We start from the raw sequence: 17566 nt of genomic DNA, 5'->3' as shown, positions 1-17566 counted from the left end.
TGGCTTTCCAACCATATCAATGTAATATGTAAAAATTATATTGTAATCTAAATATATAATTCTTCTTGCCAATATGCACCATTGTAATCTCTGATCGCTCTGTGACCTCTTCTCTATCTGTATGTTGTAATTCGCTGAATGCACAGCTATTCTTCTCTGTGAACCGCCTAGAAGTCGTAAGATTAAGATGGTATAGAAAAATAAAGTTATTATTATTATTATTTAAATTGCTGGTAGAGTGCCGGACCAATGCAGTGACCACAGATGCACTTAGCCCCTCCTATTTAGGGGGTGGTAAGGGCCAGTTGTCAATCAATGGCTAGGTGTCCTTTATAGAATTCTGCCTAGCAGCACCTGGGCTTGCTTAGGCGTCAGTTTATAACATAACATAACATAGTTAGTAAAGATGAGAGAGTAAATGAAGAAATGCAATCATATCGATGTTTGAAAAATATAAACAATACAGTACTACATTACAATTTGTTTGAATGAATGTGATATAAAAATACTTGATCACTCTCTTTTGCATTTCTGGGACACAGACCGAAAGTACCATTTTAGATTCCTCAAAGAGGCACTGTTATAACACTACCCCCATACTGTTCAAAAGGTAAGCTACAGTCTCTGTGTTAAAGGTTTTAAAATATTGTTTAAATAAGTAACTGATTGGCCTGAATATAAAATGGGTTTCCTTTTTTTTTTTTTAAGTTAGTTTTTCAAATTTCTCTCATCTTAAATTAAAAACTTAACAAGAAAAAAGGTAGTGGTATCCTACTGCAGTTCGCAAAGGAAAGGAAGGAGCGATGCCCAGCAGGGAGTGCGTAAAAGAATACAATAGCATCCCACTTAGAGAAAAGAGGCAGTGATACCCCCTCCAGACTTGCAGTGTTTCACCAGAGATAACAAGGACAAAGAAAGAGTGCAATCCTACAGGGCCCAGCAAGAGAAAGGATGCAGTGCCACCCTGTCCCATTCTGCCAAGACAGTAAAGGAAGAGGCTTAATGGGAAGGAGGCAGTGGAATCTCAATAGGGAAAAGTTGGCAGCAGTATTCAAGTTTCAAGTTTATTCAAGTTTATTAGGTTTTTTTATATACCGCCTATCAAGGTTGTCTAAGCGGTTTTACAATCAGGTACTCAAGTATTTTTCCCTCTCTGTCCCGGTGGGCTCACAATCTATCTAACGTACCTGGGGCTATGGAGGACTGAGTGACTTGCCCAGAGTCACAAGGAGCAGCACGGGGTTTGAACCCAAAACCCCAGGGTGCTGAGGCTGTAGCTCCAACCACTGCGCCACACACTCCTCCTAGACTCCTACTAGACATAAATTAAGTTAGGGCCAACAAGCTACCTTTAACAGCACTTGAAACAGGCAATAAAGGCAGACATCGCCTTGGGTGAATTTCTTCTAAAAGGCAATAAATAAATCATAATACGTTGATAAAACAGATATATCTAAGGAACTCCTTGCAAAATGTTCATCATATTGCATGGAATGTACTTGAAGCTTTCTATTTAGCTTATAATGCTTTACACATAACTATCTGGAAATAAAATAGCACAAGTAAAAATAAATAGCTTTAACAAAACATTGCTTTTCAGTAAATGTCACCTTTTCCTGAAATAACTTCTTGCTCTGTTCGCCATCGAAATCCAAACTGTTGTAAGGAAAAACAAACATTAAATCAGAACTCCCAGCATAACACGTAAGTCCTGACCACACATAAAAAGGATGTTTTCTTAAGCTTCCATGGCTGGTGTCATGACTGTTGCAGATGTCCAGGTGTCAACACATCTGGGTAGGATCAAAGTTTCAGACATCTTGCTGTGACTTTCTTTAGGGTGTGCATATCTGGCAGGAGGGTGTCAGGTCAAAAGCGCGCTGGGACAAAGGCGCGAGCAGACAACTTAGCGCAGTGCGGAGGCGCGCGCCGAAGAAAATTACTGTTTTTAGGGCTCTGACGGGGGGGAGTGTGGGGTGGAACCCCCACTTTACTTAATACAGATCGTGCCGCGTTGGGGGGGGTTAGGGGGTTGTAACCCCCCACATTTTACTGAAAACTTCACTTTTTCCCTGTTTTTAGGGAAAAAGTTAAGTTTACAGTAAAATGTGGGGGGTTACAACCCCCCCAAACCCCCCACAACACTGGCACGATTTGTATTAAGTAAACTGGGGGTGCTCCCCAACAAAAACCCCCGTCGGAGCCCCTAAAAACAGTAATTTTCTTCGGCACACGCCTCCATCTTGCGCTCAGTTGTCGGCGCGCGCCTTTGTCTTCCGCGTTGTTGTCTATAAACCCGGCAGGAGGCAAGAGGGAGTGGGCATCCCACCTGCCATTTTTTTTTTTCAGGAGGTTAGAGGATGGTTTGGGGGCTCAGTTGGCAGGAGGAAATGGGCATCCTCCTGCCAACTTTCTCTCATGGGGGGAGGGGGATTCCCGGTGCCGCGTTTTTCGTGGGTCATTAGGGAGGGCCGTCATTGGCGATGGAGGACTTTTTTTTTATTTTAGGGACAGATATTTTGCGTAACACATGCTACGCTAAATATCTGTGCCATTTTTAAAAAAATGTAAAAACCAGGCAGACCTGTCGATAGTTAAAACCCGGGGTTTTTTTTTTTTTTTTGCATAACCAAGTGATGTTAGTGCATCAATCGCTTGGCTACTTTGCATGGGGTTTAAGCTAATTTGCATGTCCGGATCTGAAAATGGGTGACTGAAGGGAAAAACACGTGGTGAGCCATTTTGTGCATTGGGTCGGTAAAAGCGATCATCACTAAAGCTGTGAAAACAGGTTTAGCGACGATCGCTGACTTTAGAGCAACTGGCCCCCAGACAACTTGCAACAATCGACACACAAAGGGAGTACAGTACACATGTATGGCATTGACAGATCTCACTGCTAGCCTTACAATAGCTAGATTAAAAAGTATTTACAAGGCAGTAAATAAGAGGTGGGGGGGGAACAAACCTGTGACTTGCACAATTCTGCTTCATGTTTTGGGGGGATTTCTGGTCACTAATTTTGAGTTCAGAGCACCTTATTTTCAGAATTTAACACTCCTAGCAGATCCAGATGACTCATTCCATGTTTTTTCCAGTGCTGAATTTGAATTACTTGGTTAATACAGAACATTCTTATAGACTTTCTGTTGCTGGTCTTTTAAGCTTCATGTTCCATTTGAAAAGCCTGGCGGCAGTCTTTTCAGTTAGCACAGTCAAATCAATTGCACATAATGAAAACATTATCCAGGCAATGTAGTTGCTAAGATATTTTTGCAGAAAAGCAGGTTTTAACAATTTGTTCATTTTCAGCTCATTACAGTCCCAGGGGGCAAACGCGCCTCAGGCTTTGCTCCACAAAAAAACAGTACAGGACTGGGTTCTACAAGTAGCCTCTAGTCTAGTGCAGTCAGTGCCGTGACTAGATTCCATAGGACATAAGAACTGCCGCTGCTGGGTCAGACCAGTGGTCCATCGTGCCCAGCAGTCCGCTCACACGGCGGCCCTCTGGTCAAAGACCAGCACCCTAACTAGCAGGAACTTCTCTAACTTTGTCTTGAATCCCTTGAGGGTGTTTTCCCCTATGACAGACTCCGGAAGACCATTCCAGTTTTCCACCACTCTCTGGGTGAAGAAGAACTTCCTTTTGTTTGTACGGAATCTATCCCCTTTCAATTTTAGAGAGTGCTCTCTCATTCTCCCTACCTTGGAGAGAGTGAACAACCTGTCCTTTTCTACTAAGTCTATTCCCTTCAGTACCTTGAATGTTTCGATCATATCTCCTCTCAATCTTCTCTATTCGAGGGAGAAAAGGTCCAGTTTCTCTAATCTTTCAACTCCTCCAGCCCCTTAACCATCTTGGTCGTCCTTCTCTGGACCCTTTTGAGCAGTACCATGAGAAGGTGTTAAGAAGGGTAGACTTCCTTTAGTTGCAAATTAAGGATCACGGAAAAAGTTGTTTTAATTTACCTAGAAGCCCCAAAAAGTAGATGGAAGCTGCTAGGCACAATCAGCTTTTCCAAGGTATTTATTTTACTCTAAAGTAAAATAAATAAATACCGGTACAAAATCTTGGATTTGGATTCAGTTTGGATTTTAGTTGCCATCTTTTTAGGGATATGGTAGGGACTATTTTTAAACTGTTAATGATTTATTACCTTTCAATTTATCTTGTTTTTACAGATACATACTACAATATTAATTCCAACAAAAGGTATAATCAGCATTTGCACTTTAAACTTTTTTCTTACTAATTTATATTTGATTATAAATCAAGACAGCTGGAACTACAATAAACACTCTGGAAACAAACATAAAGCTTCTTTGACGCAACCAGAAGGTAAGGGGGAAGGAGGGAGGGAGGGAGATAGATTTGGCTGTAGGGAGGGAGGGGGCAGCACGCAATCAGTGACCACACACCTTCCCTCCCTTAACTGCGGGAACAAGGCCATTCACCACTCCACGGGGCAGTGGATGGTCTTGTCCCTTTGCCCGCAGTGAGCACTCCCTCCCTCCACTGTTTCGGCGGGTTACCCATGGGTAACTGCCACTGTGTCATTCTCTAATTACACCAGCCATAGACCTGATGTAAGTGCAGTCGTATAAATGAAGCAAGAGCATGTTACTTACAATTTTCTGTGAGTTTTCTAATGGTTTTCTAAGTGGCAGACACACCTATGTTCTCCCCATACTCTGCCAAATGAATAGCCACCTTATGTTTATACACTATGGGGCTCATAATCGAAATGGAAATACGTCTAAAAACCGGCCTAAATCGGCACTTAAACGATCAGTGAGACAAATAGTCCAAGTGTTGATAATCAAACCGGGTTTTAGACATATCTAAAAATGACTTAGGCCTTCACAGTGCTGCAGTAAGCCCAGAGCTAAAAGGAGGAGTGTTTTAGGAGGAGTGGTGAGGGCGGGATTTGGGCAGGACATGGGCCGTCCTTGACTTAGTCATACTGCATGTATAACCAAAAGTTTAACAACACTGCCTAGACAGAACTTGGATGTTGTGACTTAGGCCATCTAAAACCAGGTCTAAGTCACAAGAAGGTATCCAAAGTGACCAGATAACCACTGCAGGGACAAAGTACAGACCCTACACACTCCCCCAGTGATCACTGACACCCCCCTGCCACAAAATTTGTAATAAAAACGTCACATATCTGCCTCCAGAACATCAGAACCTGGCAGTCTGGCATAGGAAAGCCTAATAGAGCTTTACAGAGGTCTTAAGTGGTCTGGGGGGGGTGGCTAGTGAACCATGGAGAGGAGGACCCAGGCCCATAAGTCACTCTAACCACTACATGCATGGTCAAACATGTGCACCCCCAAAACCCTTACGTACTGCCATATAAGTAGCACCTGCAGCCATAAGGGCTATTGGGGTGGGTCTGGGGAGTGTTTTGGGATACCTTGGTTATGACCTATAAGGTTATTGTGGTGAGATATGTATGTGGCACCTTTTTTGTCAAGTTCAAAGCAGTGCCTTGTAAGGTATCCCACCACTCTGGTGCAATGTTTGGGTGTCCAGTCCATCACTTTGCTGACTCCTCCCACGTCCAAAAGGTCTTTTTCTAGGCGTTTTTGACTTGGATGAATTTTTGGATGAAAATGGGGTATATAGATAGACGACTTAGCGGTTTGGAAGATCTGACGGCTGGACGTACAGTTGTATGATTTTCGAAAAAAAAAAATTAAAAATTTTGGATATATTTTTCGAAAATTGACTTTTTCCATGTTCGGCTTTGGGCAACAAGCGACTTAGGTCCAAAACAGACTTAAATGTATCTTTTAATTATGCCCCTCCACACCATTAAGGTATGCTGTTACAGAATAGCATTTAGTCACTTTGCTAGCACTTTTACGCACAAGTGTATACTTACTCATGAAAGTGCTAGTATTCTGTAAATTTACATATACAAGGGCCATATAGAAACATGACGACATATTCCAAGATGGCCACGGTTTGACTTGTCTGAGCTGCACGCTCAGAAGCCCGCTCGGGATATTTGCTTTTTACTTACTTATTCTCTTCTTTAAGCATGATGCCTAAGCGGAGAGGGAAGAGCTCTGCTGGGGCCTCACGTAGCCCTTCCTTGGCTGGCTATGACGATATAGAGGGGCTTTTGTGGCGTCTGTAGGTCATCTCTTCAACTTCATTGGAGACGCTCCCGCTGTAGACGCCCCGGGAAAGTGGAACGGCAGCGGTCTCCTTGGGACCCGATACCACCATGAGTCCCAATGTCAGGGCTCCACCCCCCATGCCCTCAGAGCGCCAGCTCCCCGCGGATGGAGCAGCGCCAAGGAACACAGACGCTGCGAGTCCGTGAGGCTGTGGAAATCTTTAACGGAGGAGCTGTGCCGGATATGTCTCTTGTCGAGGGAAGTCCGAATTTGGATTCTGAAGTAACGTGCTATCGTGGAGACGGTTCTTCTCAGGAGGATGTACAGCGTGGGACAGAAAAAAAAAAAAAAAAAAGCACTCTTTGGGAACATTTGCTTTTCCTCAAGTCCAGAAACCCCAAGAGGTAACTTTAGATTTCATTTGGGACCTTGTAGCAAATCTGCCTGCATTAATTAATCCTCAATTTCAACTTATGGATAATCAATTAAAGGCTCAAGCAAATGATATTAAAAATTTACAATCTTGAATCTAAAAATCTAATGCTTGAATCTAAAAATTCAGTGGATAAAGTGAATCAGGAATTGACTTCGGCTAAAAAGATTCAAGAAACCTTGATAAAAGATAATTTGAATCTTGGAAGGAAATTGGAATCCTTGGAAAATCTGTCACGCTCCAATAACATTAGATTAATTAACTTCCCTAGAAGTGCTGTTTATTCTCCTAGGGAATTGTTAAAAATATTTATGATGGAGGTTTTGGAGATTACCTCCTTTATCCCAGGTTTATTACCTACCAGCAAAACTTCAAGATCAGCAGCAAGGAATTGCTCCTGAATTAAATGAATTGCTTGAACTTTCTGACAGTGAAACTGTTACACCTGCTACATTGTTACTCACAGTAGCAATGGCACCAGATAAAAAATTGGCTTATGAAGTGTTTCTTTAAGTGTAAGCAGAAGTCCTTTTTAGGTTTAAAAGTACAAATGTATCCGGATTTGACCAGTGACACCCAAAAACGTAGGAAAGAATTTTGGTTCTGGCCTTAGGGGCAACTTTTTACCTACCCTTGTAAATGTGTAGTGCAGGGGTGTCCAACCTTTTGGCTTCCCTGGGCCGCATTGGCCAAAAATAATGTTTCTGGGGGCCACACAAATGCGCAAACGCTGCAGCAAGACAGAGGAGGGAGCCGTCAAGACGGTAAGCACCCGGGGGCAGCAGAGGAAAACACTGCATCGCCCTTGACCGGGGCCGCACAAAATACTTCACGGGGCCGCAGGTTGGCCACCCCTGATGCAGTGTGATATCTTTCACAAAAGTATGTATTTTTTGAGCCTGCTCAGTTGACATCTTTCCTATCGCTGTCACGACTGGAGAAGGAAAACAAGATCTAAAGATAATTTAAAGCCCAATATAGAGAAATTAATGAGGTGATTATTTCAACTTGATTTCAGCCAAGTCAACCATTTGAGTTCTTCATTAAATATTTCTTGATTCCATTAAGTTTAATCTTTGAAACTGCTAATTGAGGACTAATTGGGACTAATTGAGGACTAATTGGGGGAGTGTGTGGTGCAGTGGTTGGATCTACAGCCTCAGCACCCTGGGGTTGTGGGTTCAAATCCCGCGCTGCTCCTTGTGACCCTGGGCAAGTCACTTAATCCTCCATAGCCCCAGGTACGTTAGATAGATTGTGAGCCCACCGGGACAGAGAGGGAAAAATGCTTAAGTACCTGATTGTAAAAACCGCTTAGATAACCTTGATAGGCGGTATATAAAATCCTAATAAACTTGAAACTTGAAACATTAAGCACTTATATGTTGTTTTATGTATTATTTTGCTTTAAAAATTACTCTCCGTTTAAAGCTTTCTGTACAAATTTATGCTTGATTGTTTTATTATGAAAATGATAAATAAATTAAAAAAAAAAAAAAAAGAAACATGATGGCAGATAAAAGGCCAAATGGCCCATCTAGTCTGCCCATCTGCAGTAACCATATGTAGATTCAGACACCCGGTTACAGAATTGCTCTTTAGGTGTCACAGTAAATAGCAACAATTAAGATATTTATACTAAATAGCTTTTACAGTAGAATTTACGATAAAGAAAATGAAATATACATCTGAAAGATTAAGAGCAAGCCTAGTAAGGATAGGGATGTTTCAGCACCTGCAGCATAGAAAAATCGACATATTGAAATACAGTGGTACCTTGGATTACGAGCATAATCCGTTCCGGGAGCATGCTCATAATCCAAAAAGCTCATTTATCAAAACAAAGTTCCCCATAGAAAATAGTGGGAAAAGCAATGATTCGTTCTAGAACCCGGGGTCTATTCTTGTTGGGTGCCGGGTGCTGCAGCGCTGTCTCCTCCGTCTGCCTCCTCAGTCGGTCATCTGAAGAAGAACCCCACAATGCCGCTTTTGGGGGGGGGATGCCAGCCGCCAGAGAACCCCACAGTGCCGCTTCGGGGGGGGATGCCAGCCGCCGGAGAACTCTGCAGTGCCGCTTCAGAGGGATGCCTCCTCCATCCGCCGGCCAGCCCTCCACGTCGGATGCCCCCCACATGCTGGAGAGCCCCCACCCGAGCCCACGCAGCTGAGCGCCGCCATGCACGACAAGCACAATGCCGATGATTGACGCTGTGTGCATCACACGCAACACGCAGGCGGAACAGCACTCGGCCGCACAGGACCAGACAGAGGTCCTCCAACCTGCGGAAGGCACCCGATGTAGAAGGCTGGCCGGAAGACGGAAGAGGAATCCCCCGAAGCGGCGCTTCCTGGACTGTAAGTGCTCGTCGATCGGGGCAGTGCTCGGTTTGCGAGTCAAAACTTTGCCGAGTGTTTTGCTCGTCTTGCAAAACACTCGCAAACCGGGTTACTCGCAAACCGAGGTACCACTGTATATTAGTTAGGGAACTGTCCTGTCTCGCATCTATTCTCTTTCAGTCACAGGCACGCACAGAACCAGCACAGCTAAACCACACACGCGTGATTACAGACTAGCCAACAAGGATAGATGTGTGGCAGCAAGAATGGAAGTGGAGCACAGAGGCATAGTGGGGAAAGCATATACACACTGACTGGTATGTCAGTGTGTGTGCTATCTCTGTGTGTTTCTGGTGAGCGGAAGGACAATTAGAAAGGAGCAATTCCCTAACCAGTATGTATTAATGTTTCTATGCTGCAGGTGCAAGAACGCCCTCTCTCATAGAACTGTAATGGGCCATTTCTGAGGAACTTATTCTCTAGAACCCACAGTATGAGTCTGCCAATTTTTGAATTTGATGTCTTTCCCCCTCCCCAAGGTTTTCTCCCATTTTGTTAAATTCACCCAGGATAGACATTTAAGATTCCTTATACATAATTTCTTTCAAGCATTTTGTTGGGTTATGTTGCATAACTTACATTAGGATTTTACCAGAACAATGCTTCCATCTAACTACAAAATTACTTGTCAGCAAATGGGTGGCTAAGAGCAAATGACAAATGAAACATTTAGATGTCTTTTTACTTAAGATCAAAAAAGAAAAAAGTTCCAGCTATGCTCATAAAAGTCAATAATATACTAATATTGTACTGCATGAAACAGCATCTCCCAAATCTTTTCAATGGAGGCCCTGGTGTTAACACCCAGGTGGTGGCTCAGTTTATGACAAGCCACTGGAGAGACCGTATCTTGCAGGCAAACATCTTTGTGAAACCCAGTCATTTAACTGGAGTTCCAATTTTAGCTTTACCAATTTATTTTTAAAAAGCCAGCAAATGTTTTCAATTGACTTTCCTTGTCAGCCTCCTACTGGCTGGAGACGTTCATTGATGTCCTAACTAGTTAGTTCTACAGTTTAACATGTCAAGCCTTGTTAGAAGTGCCACAGGGTAAACACATCGTTTTACACAGGGGACTGATTCAAGAGCATGCTACTTCATGAGCCACCATCCATACAATTTAGGACAACAAACCTGATTTTTCTTGAACCTGCTCAGATCTGCTACACAGTATTCTTTGAATAATTTATCATAGTATTTCTTGGCAAGTTTCTGCTCCCTGTAGGGGGAGAAAAAAAAAAAAGTTAAGAATTTGGATTCATTTAAGGCACCAATTTGACATTTTGCAGTAGTCATGAACTTATTCAAATTTCATCTTAAATTTTCACCCTTAACACAATTCAGTACATTCTCTCATTTCTACAGACAGATGTAAAACAATTTCAAATGAAATGATACATTTAATTCTCATAATAACAAATTAAGGAAAATATATAAAACCTCTATAGAAACTGATCATTTGAGAGGACTTGTTGCTTAACCAATGTAAAGAACATTTAAATCAAGATATGAATAGAAACAGATCTCTGGTCTCCCTGGCTCCGATTTAAAAGTGTACCAGATTTTAAATGAAAAAAAAAACCCTTTATGGGTCATTCCTTCATTATTCTTTTAAAAGTTAACACAAAATGGTGTATAAAATACACAACCTAAATATTTTTAAACAAACAAGTAAAATTCCTCACATTTGTGTCCGCAGAACAAGTAATGTTCTGGACCATTTGGCTTTAATTGGATGGGCGTGGCCAAAACACAACACAAATAATGCAAAGTGCTATATAATATGTATATGATCCTAACTGTTGCACAACTTACCAAGTCATGTCCACTTCATCTTCCTCCTGCCAGAGAAACCTATGATTTTCTCTTATAACATCCAGGTCATTCCTATCATTTGCCCTGCAAAAAGGAAAAGGGCCAACCAAAGCAAATCATGAGACATTTTATACTCTATTTCCACAAATGTTTGGGGTAATTTTGGTTTTTTTGCATTTAAATATTTATTAGGTTTCTTTGAAAAAGAAAATACATTAAGGGCCTCTTTTACAAAGCCATGAGATGTGCTTCAGTGCATTTTACCAAGGCAGAGATACTGCAGCTTTGTAAAAGGGGCCCTAAGATATCTGAAAACAATACGCCTTAACATAAGAAACACCCTTCTCACCAATGATACAACTGAAACATATACATAAACGTCAATTAACAGAAATATAAAGGTTGTCTGCTCCCCCAACAGCCATCCCAACTTCAGTCAACTATTCAGCTCCTACCATATCACATCCCTTATAGGGCATCAGTGTGAAGAATTGTTCAACTCTTGTTCAGAATTACTGAGATATTATGTTAAGAGACCCCAACATCTCTTATATTTATTTGTCTGACCAGACCTAATTGCAGTATCTGAGCTCCTTGTGTCAGGTGTCCATAGATGGAAGATTAGCAGATTGCTGCAGTGAAGCGATTAGTTAGAACTTCTAGAACTAAAATATTTTATTGAGAAAGTCCACTATCAAGCATAGCCCTGGAGTTAGCAGTAGTGGAGCGGAGCACCAGTAATTATAGAAAGATCATTAAAGGTCAGACCCCTAGGCATGACCACTACTTATGCAAACATGATCCTTGCTCACCACGACCTCTCCAACAGCTGTCTAATGCTGAAGATGTGGAGGGGCATAATCAAAAAAAACGTCAAAGTCCCCTTTTGGCCTAAGGCCTTAAATGTTGAAAGTAGAAGCAGGGAAAATGTCCATTATAAAAAAAAACGTCCAAAAGGAGGTTTTTTTATAATAGCCTGCCTCTACGTTCAGCTGTTTAAACTCCAAGACCACCACGTCTAAACTTATACCCTATAATCAACCTAAAACAAGCCTAAGCCCCAAACGTCCAAAACAAGGGCTTTTAGGCGAAGAAGGAGCCAGTTCTTTGCCTAAAAGCTGGATTCTATAACCGGTGTCTGTCAAAAACAACACCGGTTACAAAATCCACCCCCCACCCCTACAACGATCGGGTCAGGAGAGAGCCCAAGCCCTTCTGGCCCCGCCGACAATGATCGGGGCAAGAGGGAGCCCAAGCCCTCTTGCCCCGCAGCACCCCGAACCTTTCCAACTCGATCGGGGCAAGAGGGAGCCCAAGCCCTCTTGCCCCAGCGGCACCACAATTACGTTCGGGGCAGGAGGGAGCCCAAGCCCTCCTGCTCCGCAATCCCCTATTCCCCCCCTAAGTCCGATAGGTCCAGGAGGGAGCCCAAGCCCTCCTGGCCCTGCGCTTTCCAACCCCCCTCCCCCCCCACGATCTGGCCAGGAGGGAGCCCAAGTTCTCCTGGCCACGTGACCCCCACCCCCTACAAGATCGGGCAGGAGGGAGCCCAACCCCTCCTGCCCAGGTGGATCCCCTACCCCCCACCCCCACTAAAATACAGGCAGGAGGGATCCCAGGCACTCCTGCCCTCAAAATCGACCCCCCCCACGACCACCCCCGCGAACTCCCGATCAGCCCCCCCCCCCCGCTGACCCGCGACCCCCCCGGCCGACCCCACAACCCCGCCACCCCAATCCCACCCCCCATACCTTGAAAACATTGGCTGGACAGACGGGTGCCAAGCCCGCCCGTCCGGCAGGCCAGCTGGCTCCGGAATGGGGCCGGATTGGTCCAGGTGGCTCAAACCCCACCCACAGGTGGGGCCTGAGGCGCCTGGGCCAACCAGAATAGGCCTGGGAGCCTTAGGCTCCTCCTGTGGGCATGGCCTTTAGCACATGGGCCCAACCCGGGGGGGTGCAGGCCTTCAAGGGGGGAACAGGCCAGGGATGGTGGCACAGGCCTTTAAGGGGGGAACAAGCCTTCAAAGGGGAGACAGGCCAGGGATACTGGCATAGACCTTCAGGGGGGACAGGCCTTCAGGGGTGGGGTGCAGGCCTTCAGGGAAAGGGAGAGATGATGGACCCTGGGGTGGTGGGGAAGGAGGGAGAGATGCTGGATGAAAGGGTAGTTAAGAAAAGGTGGATCTGTGGATGTAGACAAAAAAAAGAAAGATGCCAGACCTCTGGGGGAGGGAAGAGAAATGGAAGGGGAGGACAGAGATGGCAGATGGATGGTTAGCAAGAAGAAAGAAGGAGACCCTGGCAAGCAAGTTATCAGAAGACAACCAGAGCCTGGGACCGACAAGCTTTGAATAATGACCAGACAACAAAAGGTAGAAAAACTAATTTTATTTTCTGTTTTGTAATTACAATATGTCAGATTTGAAACGTGTATCCTGCCAGAGCTGGTGTTAGACCGCAAACGTGAGTTAGGATTTAACAGAGAGAGGAAAAGTCTTTTTTGTTTGTTTATTTTGTTTACACCACAGCGCCAATGTGGTTAGGAGAAGGCAAAGGGGTTGAAGAGGCTATAAAATAAACCCACCAGGATGTTTGAAATAAACACCCAATTGGGCAAGAAAATCGAATCGAATCGAAAAACCAATTCAATAGGCTGAATCGAATCAAAATTTTTTTTCCTGAAACGGGCAGCACTATAAGACACCCATAGAATATAATGGGCACCTTAACACTTAGCGCATGCTAATCGTTAGCGCATGCTAAATTGGTTACCGTGCACTAAATCAGTTAGCGCACCTTAGTACAAGGACCCCTAAGTTAGGTTGCTTTTGTTTTAGGCACTTCACGGTTTGCTGCATGGTTATTTATTAGATCACTTTAACAATTCTCTTCGCTCTTCGTGAAATCTGTCATTCTTTGCCTTTCCCCCAGCCAGTAAATGCATGTTTATGAAATTTCAGGGTAGATTGCTTTCTTTCCAAGCTGCAAGCTGGGAATCAGAAATTCATGCTTTTTTAAATTTAATTTTATTAAATTCTATATCTTATCTCCAGTTTAGAACACTGCTTAAAACCTACTTCTTCACGAAAATTTTAGATGTATAGCATTTAATGCAATTTACGAAAGTAGGATGTAATATGATCTCATCTTTTTAAATTGAAAATCAGATGAACTGCTGTGTTTTGCATGGTAAGAAAGCAATCTACCCTGAAATTTCTTAAACATGCATCCTCTGACCGGAGAAAATACAAAGAATGCCAGATTTCACGAAAAGCAAAGAGAAAAGTGATCCAGTAAATAACCAGGCAGCAAACCATGAGGTGCCTTATAACAAAAGCAACTTAACTTAAACATAATATGTGCCTCCACAGGTAACCAAATATTCATTTATGATTGTTGAATTATTAATTGTATGTTATACTTGCAATTCGCTGTATATCAGCGGTCTCAAACATGCGGCCTGCAGGCCACACGCGATCTTGCACACTGAGCAGGAAGAGAGGCGCCGGCGTCAGCTAACTTGAAGCTTCCTGCTGCCGTCGCGTATGCCGGGACTCCTGCCTTCGCATATCTGCTGGGACTCATTACCTCCTTTCTCTTAGCCTCAGAAAGTGTTGGACTCATGGAGAGGGCAAGATGGATGGGGAGGATAGAAAGGAGGAAAGGAGAAATGTTACACTGCGGAAGGGGGAGAGTGCAGAGAGTGAAAAGTTGGACTCACGGAGGGAGAGCGAGATGTTGTTTGGTTGAGGGAAGGAGGACCAGAGGAGAAGCATGCAGGAGGAAGAGAAATAAATGTTGGACTGGTGGAAAGGAGGGAGAAATGTTGGACTGAAAGGGGGGCCAGAAAGGAGGAAGGGAGATGGACTGCAGGGGGCAGAAAGGAAGAAGGGAAAGAGAAATGTTACACTGGGGGGAAGGAGAGAAATGTCAGACCATGGAAATAGGGAGGGAAGGAGAGAGAGAGAGAGAGAGAGAGAGTTAGGAGGGGAAGGCAAGACATGGAAAAGTAGATTTTGAGAAGAAAGCAGAAAAATGGAATGTTAAGTTAATGCCAAAGATGGATGCAAGGTTGATCCAAACAGACCGGGAATTTTGAATTACAGTCCACTCGAGGGGGCAATACATTCAAAATAGAACAAAACACAAAAGACCCCCTCTCATCAATACTGGGCAAGTTTCTCAAATAATATCATCATGTAACATTTGAAGGCTTTTAAATATTTAAATGTGCTCATAAGCTCTTCAGCAAGGTGCCACAACAGCGGTACAATGTCGCTGGAAAGGTGCTTGAATTTTAATCATAACACATTGCATGGAGCAAGGAATCTTGCTTCTACTGGAGTGGCAAATGTTATGGCTCTACAAAAGCTGTTTAACAGTAGACCACTTATCTGAAAAGGTCAGTTCATGACTCCAACACAGTCTGTGTTTCGCTAAACTACATCAGGAAGCTGGAAGGATAAGCTTTTTATATTGATTTTATTTGCAGTGTGCGTGCCTAAGTCCTTTGATCTACACACTTGATGTCTTTTTTTCCAACATCAAGTGTGTAGATCAAAGGACTCAGGCATTGAGGTAAAACTCTTTATAGTTTATAAATCTTTCCTTTAACAGTTAAAGGAAAGATTTATAAACTACGAGTATAAAGAGTTTTACCTTATGCAAAATTGACATTTCTTTAATAAGACATTAACTATTTTTTCTGCGGCCCTCCAAGTACCTACAAATCCAAAATGTAGCCCTGCAAAGGGTTTGAGTTTTAGACCACTGCTGTATATGAACAGTTTCTCTTATTGTTTGTTACCCACATTGAACTACAAGGTATTGCAGGATAGAAATAAAATTTTATGATATGTTTATGTTAACTTTACTTTTAGTAATTTGCCAATTATTATTGTTTATACTCTAATACAAGTAAGTACTTGTAAATGATATGATATAACTTATAAAGAATTAAAAAATAAATCCTCTTCGGTGTCAGAGACAGACAGTGAAATTTTGGATGTTCTGCAAACAATGCTTGAAGTTTTACTGCCCAATTTTGAGGCGCCCCAGACTCACTCGCATTGCTATGCTTTCAAAAGGGCACCGATTGTCCCCATACTGAAATATCAAATTGTGCATCAGATTACTGGAAGCTTACTTTATCACATGAGCAGAGTCTTAACTCAAGGCTGCCATCCCCAGATCTGATGTCATTTCCTCCAAATTATGTCTGTTTTATAATTGAGTCTCAGTTAACCAGTTCACTCACACAACAGGCAAAAAAAAAAAAAAAATTGCCGATATAAAAAAAAATCCCCCAAAGAACCAGCGGTAGCGTCCTGAGCTCCACATCCTCCCTCCCTCCCTCAAGCACCTACGAAACCCCCTCCCTCTTGCCTCGAGGCAACAGCGCAGCAGCGGTCTAAGCCCTCCTCCCTCCCTCAAGCCCCAAAGTGGCAGAAGCAGGCTGCAGTCCTGAGTCACAAACCCCCTCGCTCTTCCTTACTAGAGAGTTGGGCGGGGACAGAAATCCCATCTGTCCCCACCCATCCCCGCCAAAGTCTCACCCGTCCCCACCCGTCCCCGTGAGGAATCCCACCCGTCCCCATGAGGAATCCCTCCGTCCCCACCCGTCCCCGCGAGGAATCCCCTCCGTCCCCGCCCGTCCCTATAAACTTCAGAAATAGTTATTTCATTTAATTATGCTACTGAATTAAAGGCTCTGGTAGAAACCCATTTACAAATAAGCAAAAAGACTTTATTAATTTGGAAATATTAATTGGGAAGAATACATACTTTGTAAATGGGTTTCTACCAGAGCCTCTAATGTTTATAAATTTTTATCGACACAACTAATATACTACTTTATCTACTATACTACAGCTGCTGTAAGAAGGTAATTTAGATTCGCGGCTACAGGGCAGGGAGGTTTGTCGGACCGGGGCTGTTGTCGGTCAGGGAAGCGCCACAAACGTAAGGGGACCTGGCCGGCTGTGTTGCACCTGGGGCGGACCGCCCCCCTCTCTTGCTACGCCACTCGAGCCACGAGGCTACTCTTCTTCTCCTTTCCTGCCCTGCCTGCAGCACAGATCCGAACAGAAGTCTTTCCGCGTCAGCGCTGACGTCGGAGGGAGGGAGGGAGGGCTTTGTTTAAGCCCTCCCTCCCCTCCGACGTTAGCGCTGACGTGGGAAGACTTCCGTTCGACTCTGTGCTGCAAGCAGAGCAGGTAGGGAGAAGAACTGCGCGACTGAGTACATCCAGTCCCGCAGGAACCCCGCGACACTCGGAGGCGTCCCCACGGGTTCCCCGCGACCCTAGGGGAAGTCCCCACGGGATTTCCGCGACCCTAGGGGGCGTCCCCACGGGATCCCCGTGACCCGAAGGGGGAACCTGCGGGATGCCCGCGGGTCCCGCGGGATTCCCGTCGTCCCCGTTCCCGTGCAGCTCTCTATTCCTTACCCGAAGCACAGCGGCTCGCAGCCATCCTGGCTGGGCTTTTTACATAACAACATAACATAACTTTATTCTTCTATACCGCCACAATCAGACGATTTCTGGGCAGTTTACACTGAAGAGAGCTGCAAAGTACAAAATACAAATAGCAAGAGTACAACAATTTCCTAAGAGTAGTCAGAGTAGAAAGCACAGTTACTTACCGTAACAGGTGTTATCCAGGGACAGCAGGCAGATATCCTTAACGCATGGGTGACGTCACCGACGGAGCCCCGGTACGGACATTTTTCACTAGAAAGTTCTAGTTGGCCGCACCGCGCATGCGCGAGTGCCTTCCCGCCCGAC

The 17566-nt window shown here is 44.1% G+C and overlaps 1 protein-coding gene across 4 annotated transcripts in view; it reads right to left on the bottom strand.

Annotated features, from left to right (window-relative positions):
- LOC117360004 (protein FRA10AC1) overlaps positions 1 to 17566 on the bottom strand; it is a 74248-nt gene that overhangs the window by 35450 nt on the left and 21232 nt on the right. For all 4 annotated transcript variants that reach the window (XM_033943534.1, XM_033943532.1, XM_033943533.1 and 1 more), the window contains exons 6-8: positions 10778 to 10861; positions 10097 to 10181; positions 1611 to 1656 (exon numbers count right to left, since the gene is read on the bottom strand). In XM_033943534.1, coding sequence (XP_033799425.1) covers positions 1611 to 1656; positions 10097 to 10181; positions 10778 to 10861 — 215 coding nt within the window. The remainder of the gene's footprint in view (positions 1 to 1610; positions 1657 to 10096; positions 10182 to 10777; positions 10862 to 17566) is intronic.

Source organism: Geotrypetes seraphini, chromosome 4 (genome assembly GCF_902459505.1).
Source record: "Geotrypetes seraphini chromosome 4, aGeoSer1.1, whole genome shotgun sequence".
In the NCBI taxonomy this organism is placed as follows: Eukaryota; Metazoa; Chordata; class Amphibia; order Gymnophiona; family Dermophiidae; genus Geotrypetes; species Geotrypetes seraphini.
The sequence above is the reverse complement of the archived record's forward strand: the minus strand, read 5'-3'. Positions and strand labels throughout refer to the sequence as shown.